At 38.7% G+C, this 10072-nt stretch overlaps 1 protein-coding gene across 1 annotated transcript; it reads left to right on the top strand.

Annotated features, from left to right (window-relative positions):
* The first annotated feature begins 4288 nt into the window (after window positions 1-4288).
* On the top strand, window positions 4289-10072 carry etsrp (ETS1-related protein). Its single transcript, XM_054621955.1, is given in 9 exon segments — window positions 4289-4425; window positions 5103-5184; window positions 6671-6808; window positions 6913-6987; window positions 7078-7227; window positions 7321-7428; window positions 7431-7571; window positions 7937-8055; window positions 9252-10072. Coding segments are annotated over 9 exon segments (1164 nt in total). The 5' UTR covers window positions 4289-4359; the 3' UTR covers window positions 9537-10072.

Genomic DNA, 10072 nt, shown 5'->3' with positions numbered 1-10072 from the left:
TTTTTTTTTTTTTTTTTTTTTTGCTCACAGACCATAACCGGATGACACGTTTTTTTCTCTCTCTCTCTCTCTCTCTCTCTCTCTCTCTCTCTCTCTCTCTCTCTCTCTCTCTCTCTCGCTCTTTCTCTCGCTCTCTCGCTCTCTAAATTGGGAAGTGAAGTCACTCTTAAACACTGAAGCTGCTTCTCATGAAACCGACACTCACTGCTCAGAAGGAAAAAACAAAAACTTATTTTGTTTGTGTGTGTGTGTGTGTGTGTGTGTGTGTGTGTGTGTGTGTGTGTGTGTGTGTGTGTGTGTGTGTGTGTGTGTGTGTGTGTGTGTGTGTGTTTATATGTATAGATTATTGTGTTGAATCATATTGGAAGCCATAAGAAGATCATATAAAACTCACAGTCTTTACCTTCAAACAGATTCTTAGTGTTTTGCAATAGTTTAACCACAGTGAAAAAAATGAAAGGGGGGGGCACTGACTTCTGAATGCCTGTTAAGTGTCAAAACAAAAATAGATTTTGTGGTTAAGAAAAAAGAAAAAAAGACAATCTCTACAAGACCTGTGCTTTTGGAGACTTGCCATAAACGTCTTAAATGGCAGATTAGACAGCAGCATATAGAGCCAGACAACATTAAATGTGTGCTTGATGATCTGAATCCTTCACTGGAACAGCTCAACACTGTATTACTGTGAACAGGTGTAAAAACTTGACTTATTGTTGCACTAAAAACACAAAAACTTGATGAAAGGGGATATTTAAAGCAGGTAACTTTATTTTCTAGCATCAAAGATCATTCTATAGAACCAAAAATAAAGCTATTCGGCTCATCCAGTCCAAAGCATCCTTTTAATAAAAAGTGCATCAGCAGAGCAGTGTTTTTTTTTACAGGTAATTCCCTTTTCAGCCTCACATCCTGTTACATTCAGTCTTTAAGCCAGTGGTAAGAATAGTCAATAACAGTATCTCAGTCAGTATCTCAATCTGATTGTGTTCAAGATAATCCAACAATTTAGAATTCTACAAAAATAAATATCAATAATTCACTTTTTTAACCTTTTGGAAAATATTTGGGAGTGAAGTAAAGTGTTTCACAACTTCATACAAAAACGAAAATCTGTAAAGGGAGTCAAATGAAAAGGCTGTGGAAACCACCTATGTATGGGCAGAGGCAGTGGTGGAGTATAACCAAGTACATTTACACAAGTATTGTACTTAAATTTGAGATACTTGAAGCTTGAGTATTTTCTTTTCATGCGACTTTATGCTTCTACTTCTAATATTATCCTTTATACTTCACGACATTTACAGCTTTAGTTTCTTTTTAAATTCACATTGTTGCACACAAAACATACAAAGTGCGTATAAAATATAATGTTTAGTTATAAATCAAACAACCAAACAGTTTATACATGTAAGGCTGAAACCATTAGCTCTTTAACAGAAAGATAATTGGCAATTATTTGATAATTGTTTATGATTTCAAAGTTAAACTCTTCTTGGTTCCAGCTTCACCAATCTGAAGATTTATCCTTTCAATTATTTAAATGTATTCTTAATAATCTTGAGGTTGGACTGTGTGATAAACAAAATAAACATTGTGAAGGTGTTACTTTGGGCTCTGGGTAATTGTTATGGCATTCCTCATTACTTTTACAAACCAAACAGTTGATTAATGGAAAAAAGAATTAGCAATTCGATTAAAAATTGCAAATAATCTTTATTTGTAGTTCAATACAAAAATCGAGCTAAACAAACTAACATTACGATGCTGCTTTTGCATTAATGCATAACAATCCAATGATATATTATACTGTATTATGTTATAAACGTTACTACTATACTCTATTACTTCATTACTATTGTTACATTGCACCTCATACTATACCTCATACTTTACTGTACTATATCATAATATGTTGTACTGTCTTACCGCATCACATAAAATAGTACATTTCCATTTGCTATATTAATACATAAAACACTAAGTATCATTGTGTCTTTACAGACTTGCTGCTATTAGTCATCATGTAACTTTAACCATCACTTACCTCGTAAATGTGTCTTTAACTGCTCTTAGTTTATTCTTTTCTTCTCTTATTTACCTCTAATTGTATCTATTCTTATTTTTCTATTACTAATCATTTCTGTCTGGGGACCAGTTAATAGTGATCTAATCTTATATAATATTTAATAGTAAAACTGTCACAAAGGACATGTTTCTACGTCTGATACTTTGTAAGTATGTTCACCTTGCTGCATATGTACTTTTACTTTAGTAAATGATCCGAGGACTTCCTCCACCACTGGGAGCTGTCTGATGAACATTATGACACATCCAAGTGTTCAATCTGGAGAATAAACACGTTTATTTATCAACGACTGCCTCAGAGTGCCATTCAAACTGTGTGTTATTTTAATTTCCTCCATTGATCCGTGACAGTGTGATGAGGTGGGTTCCTGATCGGCCACTGCAGACGGTTGTTAATCACCTCGTGTTGTGTAACCTTATCCCGGTTGTGTCCTCGTCTCCAGGTCTCGAGGTCTCGAGGTGGGGCTCCCAATCACGACTCCCACCGACGCGCACGAGTTCAGCCAGCTCCACTTTTCCAGATGTGTGTGTGTGTGTGTGTGTGTGTGTGTGTGTGTGTGTGTGTGTGTGTGTGTGTGTGTGTGTGTGTGTGTGTGTGTGTGTGTGTGTGTGTGTTGTTTGTTTATACAAGGCCCTGGGCTCGGCCTTATCTGCTGCAGCCACTCACGCCGTGATTTCAGACTTTCTTGTGTGTGTGTGTGTGTGTGTGTGTGTGTGTGTGTGTGTGTGTGTGTGTGTGTGTGTGTGTGTGTGTGTGTGTGTGTTTGTGCCATTGTTTTGTCGAATGGTTTCTAAAGATACAGAGTTTTTTTTTTTTTCTTTTCTTCCTCCCACCTAATTAGAAACCGACTGCTCTGATTTCAGCAGCCCACACTTCATCCCCACCCAGACTGCGGCTCAGTTCTTTAGTCTCCGCCTGTGAGACAATCAGAGTTTTTTTGGAAGATGTTGAGGCCATTCAGAGATTAAAAATAACACGGATGGTTGTTTTGGCTGCCTTTTATTAAGCCATGTAATCAATTCTGATGGATTTCCTCTTAAGATATGTTGTATTTAAATCCTCTTTAGGATTAAAGTTGTTGAAATATGCATCCCCTTGATATCCATTTATAGGCCTATTAAACAATACGTATCAATAGTTTACTGTTCTGACTGGTTTACCACCATGTGTTGCTTTTAACATGCATGGTTTTTCATAATCACTTTATGAGATGCAAGTCACGATCATTTCCATTATGTTTCTTTTCTTGATTATATAATTGTTTAATCTATAAAAAGCCTGAAAATAATGTGTAAAGAAATAACTTTTAACATGTTATTGATTGTCAGAATTGTAGCCTAACTTGTTAATGGCTGAATAGTTTCAGCTCTATTTGTTTTATTTAGTTTGTTAGTTTATTTACGTTTTTTTCTGTTGATCAATCATTGTCCTGAAAAATACACAACAATTATCATAGATATTATTAAGGTTTTTTGGGGGATTGTATACAGTTGGACTCCATAGTGTTTCAGATTATTGTTACTAGAATATAGGTCATCTTTAGTGAGTTGATTTATTTTCCATTTTTTTAATGTGGCTTTTTGCTATGAATGAATCATCCTAAGATATCAGTAGATAGTCAGTAGTGGAAAGTAACTAAATAGCCTAAATACTGTGGGCTACTTAAGCACAATTTTGATGTATTTGCTCGAGTATTTCTCATTTTCTCAGATTTTACTTCACTGACATTTTAGTTATTTTTCAGATTAAAAGTTAATTTACAAAAAAATATAGTCCACATAAGTTGATAAAATGTTTTAGTCTTCCAACCAGTAGTTTAACTCTATAAAGTAATAGCTGGACTGGCTGGACATTAATTGTAATGTTGATAATAACCGAATACTATTTAGTTTATGATAGGGAAGCTTTTAATGACAGGGGTCATTCAGCTGACCGGTAGACCTGCTTTTACTTTTTAATAGTCTACTTTTTATGTTTACAGTTTAATATTGATACTGAACTTTATTCTCTAAATATTTCTTCTACCACGTAGTTTACCGGAAGATTACGGTGTCGGTGAGTATTTTATGAATGAATGTCTAGTTTTACTGTTGCTTGGAAGGGGAGGGGGGGTCCTTCTGACGTCACTTTCTATTAAACAAACTTGGTCACGACGCAGACCCTCCCACCTCCTCTGCGTTTATAACGGGACCGGTCCGGCCACAGACTGACCACTCGGTGTTGTGCGTGAAGCCGGTAAATAAAGTGTTTAAATCCGGACGAGAAGGAAAGAGATGTACTGGGACACTATCATCAAACCTGGAGACAGAAACACAGACAGCAAAGACTCAAAGATAAAGGTAGGTTTGTGTTTTACTTTCATTTCATTTTATGGAACACAGAAAATCACAATAAAATAAAAATATTGGGTTCATATGACCAAAAAGAAATATTAGGATATAGGTTTGGAAAATAATGTGGGTTTTTTTTCTCAATTTTTCTGACATTTTGTAAACTTACAAACTAGAGAAATGTTCTTGTGAGTGAAGATATTTATATAAGTCTCTTTTATCTTAGCATCTTCTATCTCTTCTGTGATGATCCTTGATGGTGCGTTCAATTACAAAAGTCACTCAAGTTCAGTTGTAAGAGAATCACAGTTAAATCATTGTGGAAAAAGATCATGTGACTGTAGGTCTGAGTTTTAACCAAAGAAAAAGGTTGCTGTGCAGCAGGTGACCTTCATGTCTCCCATGTCTGACTTTTCCCTACAGCACCTACATGCATCACGAATATAGGTTTTATCAAAAGGGCCCTCCTTGCAGCTGTACTGCTGCATGATAACGTGACTTTGACCAAAAGATCATTTAAAAAAAATGATGTTTTGCATGTTCAAATGGGATGTATTACTTATTTCATGTCTGTATAAAACTACTGCATAAATAATATGAATTGCAAGGCCTTTGCTTCTAGATATTGATCAACATTGAGAGTTGCCATGACAATGAAAGATGTAATGAAGACTCTTTCACCACAGATGGAGATTTGCCAGACTGGATATTACAAAGAGGACTTCAGGACGCAGGAAGTGCCAGCTGGCTTTGACTTTGCATCTTATGGTGAGTTTAAAGAATCACTTGCTTACTTGATTTTTTCTTTTCTTCTCCAAACACACGTGAAGCATCATGACTTCTGATGGCACACGGTTTAAATCCTCACTGATGCCCTGACACAGTTATCATTATTATTTTTTTTTTTATTGTTTGCTCAATCTGTTTCCTCTGAACCTGAGCAGCTGAAGGACAGAGGAAATATTTGCGCAGGCTGTATCATCACATCTGTCAGAGCTTTTCTCTATGAGACCTTGACACCCGGGGGCTCTCGCTCAAACCCAGGATAAATGGGGTGCTGCTTTATTGTGTGTGTGTGTGTGTGTGTGTGTGTGTGTGTGTGTGTGTGTGTGTGTGTGTGTGTGTGTGTGTGTGTGTGTGTGTGTGTGTGTGTGTGTGTGTGTGTGTGTGTGTGTGAATGAATAATGCTTGAATGGGCTGATGTAGGCAAAGACAGACAGAAACAGGGGTGGTCAGGTTAAAGACACTCCCCTCTCTGTCTTCCCTAATCCTTTCCTCCAGACTTCCTCCTCCAACAGATTTAGAGTCACCCCCCTCCCCCAGACCTCCATCACTACTCTCTCACACTCCCTCCGCTGGCGTTTCCTCCCGTCTCTTCCTCCCGTCTCTTCCTCCCCCTCCCTCCCTCATTTCCTCCAAGCTGCCCCCCCTCCATAGAGCCGAAAAAAACCTGAGTGCCTGGTGCTGATTTGACAGTAAACAAGCAACATTTTTTTTTTGTGTCAACATCCACCTTTAAGATAAAAAAAACCTCCAGCAAACTAACAAAACTCACCCCATCTTGCTTCTCTTGATGACTCTTTTGCTGAGCTCAGATGTAATAAACCTCCAGCTTAAAGGACCATTGCTTTTATTTTTAAGCACGTTTACTACTTAGTAGACATTTTTAGATTAATATCCTACCTTTTGAAGGCAGCCTCTAGTATAATTTGTATTCTGCTTGGAGATAAAACATGAAACACGCTTGAGATGCTGTAGAAGTTAAGATACCTTGTTATTTAGCTGTGAACAGGACCTGGTCTCGGTTCGGCGGTGCGTTCAGTGATGTTCCAACATCTAAAAATACCCAAAATCAATGCACTCACAAGTTTGTTTGTAAGAAAATCAAACTAAAAAAGACAAACGGTAATCACCCTAAAATAAGAATCTCGTGTTTCTTATATCAGACTTCCCCTAATGCATAAAAAAATAGGCCCTCCTCACAGCTGTCCTACTGCAGCATAACATGTGTTTGACCAGAAAAACAACAATAGGTTGTTCCATCTGATGTTATGACTTATTTTAAGTCCCTGCAAGTGAATTTTCTCACCGTGCTGAACTCAATAAAAAACAACTTTGGGAAATGTTTCCCATGTGCATTATTGTCGGTTAAAAGAATTAGGTGTGGTCCTTTCTGCTTGCATTAACTCCCCCTCTGTCCTGCCTTCATCATCACCTACTGACTCCATCTGTCTGCATTGTGTTTAACCTCCAGACTACCCTGGTGAAGACCTGTCTTTTCTGTTAGACAGTAAAGCACTCGTGCAGCAGCAGCAGCAGCAGCAGCAGCAATATGTGTCAGAGAGCAGCTACCCAGAGCCACCAAAAGCTTCTCACCCTTACGACACTAAAGGTGAAACCTCAAAATACAAATATACCAAACGTACCCCTTATGGTTGTTCTAACAAGCCACATGTTTTAGACATATCTCACAATATTCTTTGTTTTTTTCTGCAGTGAGCACAGGCGACACTTCCCTCTTCAACCTGGACTCGTACCATGAGTTCAACTGGTGGGCCTCATACTCGCATGGTGAGATCAAACTCATACTGTATTTAAAATACTTCTATTTTATTTATTATATGATTTGTCTTTGTGGCTAACTTTCTGTTTGATGTGCAGATGCGCTCACGGTAGACCCGTCACAAACTGGATACCAGGATCCTCCACAGACTTACCAGATCCTGGTGCCCCACAACGGACAGTTCAGCCCGGCCGTGGAGGGCAGCCACAGCCCCTTTCTCACCTCAAAAGGGTCAAATACATTACAAAGTAAGACTTTTCACCTGTGGATGTTAAAAAACAAACTGTGTCTGGTCTAATTTCTTTAGCAGTTCAGTGTGTAACCCCGTCTCTTTGTTCCAGGCGAGACGGATCAGAGCTACTCGTGTCTCTCGGGTGAACCGTACGACTCCGACGGACAGAGGCCGCCCTCGTCTTTCTGGCCTGAGTACTCCTCCGCCAGTTTCAGCGCCCCCCACCTCCGGCCTCCTGCCCCTCCAACCTCGGCCCCCAGTCCTCGGAGCAGTACTGCCCCCGTGTGGTCAAACGCAAGAGCACACACCTACAGAGGCCGGACAGGGAGGGCCAGATGACAGGAATGTCAGCTTATCCAGGTGTGACCTCTCACCTCTTCTGAGCTGCTCTTAAAAAACATGTATAGATTATAAAAAATGTAATTCTACCTCCACAATAATGCTATTACGATAGTATAATATATTTAGTATAAAAAAAATGTTTTTTTTTTTTCAAGTCTTTAAGGACATACTCGTTTAATTGAAATTAAATAAAATTTTGATTGCAAATTTTGATTTATTTGGTAATATAATATTTATTATGCAGCTTTATTTCTTCTTTCACTCAAGTTAAGTATCCCAATACTTCTACAACCGTTGATTATGACGGGCTAACAAATAATTGGTTGCCATTGTAACACCAGTTCTGTAACAAAATAAATGACTGTTTCTATTCTTTCATTCAGGTTCTGGTCCAATCCAGTTGTGGCAGTTTTTACTGGAGCTTCTTCTGGACTCTGCCTGTCGCACTTTCATCTGCTGGACGGGAGACGGCTGGGAGTTTAAGATGTCCGACCCCTCAGAGGTGAGGAAATATCTAGTTTCGGAGTACTACAGGGCAGTAGTGGAAAGAAAGTACATTTACGTACTTTTCTATCTTGTGCTGATTTATACATAGATTTATATAGCGGTACATTTCAGAGGGATATGTTGTACTTTTTAACAACTTTTTCCAGATTAACGATTTTTCGAGCCCTTTTGGGACAATACAAAATATCAACGTTCACTCAGGGCCTAAATTGTCAGCAGATTTCCCCTCTAAACTTCTCAGATGGTTTAAGTTAAAGTCATGTTTGATGCTTAAAGAGGTCAAATTATTTTTCTTCTTCTTTACTTTCTAAATGCACAGCTGGTTCTGGCTGTTAGTTAAGTTATTACCATACATACTTCACAGTAAAGACGCACAAAAAATGACAGCAGACAACACCAGGATGAGCTTCATTCATATGTGATGACAAGGTCAATAGCCTTCACGCGTAGGCTACGTGAGGACATGTGGACGTTCAAGGTGGCAGTTCAAGCACACATATTTGGATATTGTGAATTTTCTGCATAGCCACCTCGCCACCTTCTTCATTTGAAAACCGTGCTATGTAGCTAAACAAAGATGAGTGCTTTGACACAGTTAAAAGCTCCACTAAAGGCTTCTCTTCCAGTAACATTACATCATTTGCATCAATGGATGTTTGATTTTGCTCGTTAGATTAATTAGGATCGATTGGTACTATCACAATGAGTATTTAGTGAGCTTAGTTTGTCCCACTTGTTTAATCAAACTCACAAATAATGGTGAATATATTTAATACATTTGACAAATGGGGAGTTAAATTTCAGGGAGCGTTAAGTGACCCTTGAATCATCTAACGACTGCTCACGTTTAATCTTGACGCCAGACCCCTAGATTGGAAACCACTGCAAGATACTATTCTAAACTATTATATACAGTATTATAACAATATATTAAGTCGTTAAAACCAGCTCCACCTCGAGCAGCTACAACCCTTATATGCCACATACGTTTGATAGTTGCAGTACATTTACTTTTAGTTAAGTAGGACTTTGAATGCAGGACTTTGGAGTATTTTTGCATTGTTGTATTGGCACTTAACTAAAGGATCTAAGTATTTTTCCCACATTTGCTACACAGACGGGTTCTTTTATTGTTTTTCTGAGATATAAACACACATTCATCTGTGTTTTTTGTTGTTGTTGATCCAACAGGTGGCCAAACGCTGGGGCCAGTGCAAGAACAAACCCAAGATGAACTACGAGAAGCTGAGCCGCGGCCTGCGTTACTACTACCACAAGAACATCATCCACAAGACGGCGGGCAAACGCTACGTCTACCGCTTCGTCTGCGACGTGCAGGGCATGCTGGGAAAGACGGCGCAGGAGGTGCTGACCAGTCTGAACGTTTTGCCCGCAAACACAGAGTCGTGGCAGTCGTGCCCCGTGGTGCCAACCGATGCATCGGAGCACAGTGGCGAAACGTGGGCGTCTCAGTAGGAAACGGTTACCACGACTACCAGGAGTACAAGGCCTTCAGTCTACAAAGGGAACACTGCTGTGGTTCACCCTGACTGAACTACAGTATCCTCATGGGGTGATGTCTATGGTTGCTGCTTTTCAGGGAATCAAATAACCAAAAACTCATGAATTCATATTCAGTCTTTTCTTAAATAATGGATCATATTAAATAAAGGTTTCCCAATACCTGACCCAAACACACAAAGCACCTCAGGGCTAAAGAACTGCAGCACAGAGGCATTTAAAGCACGATAAATAAATACTTATCTTGCAACGTCAGTGGCGTTACTTTTTATTTGATGTGTTTCTAAGAAGGAATCGATTTGTAAATAGTGTTTATATGACCGCCTTGTAGAGTTTTGTCCATTTATATTATTATAATTTTTTTTTTTTTAATACAAAACTCACGTCTACCTCTGTTGCTTATCAGAATAACATAAACTGAGATTATTTCCAGGCACGCACTGTGAACGTTTTTGCCTGCGTGATGATTGTTTTGTGTAAATAAACTGTAC

The sequence above is a fragment of the Anoplopoma fimbria genome, chromosome 20 (genome assembly GCF_027596085.1).
Source record: "Anoplopoma fimbria isolate UVic2021 breed Golden Eagle Sablefish chromosome 20, Afim_UVic_2022, whole genome shotgun sequence".
Lineage (NCBI taxonomy): Eukaryota > Metazoa > Chordata > Actinopteri > Perciformes > Anoplopomatidae > Anoplopoma > Anoplopoma fimbria.
The sequence above is the reverse complement of the archived record's forward strand: the minus strand, read 5'-3'. Positions and strand labels throughout refer to the sequence as shown.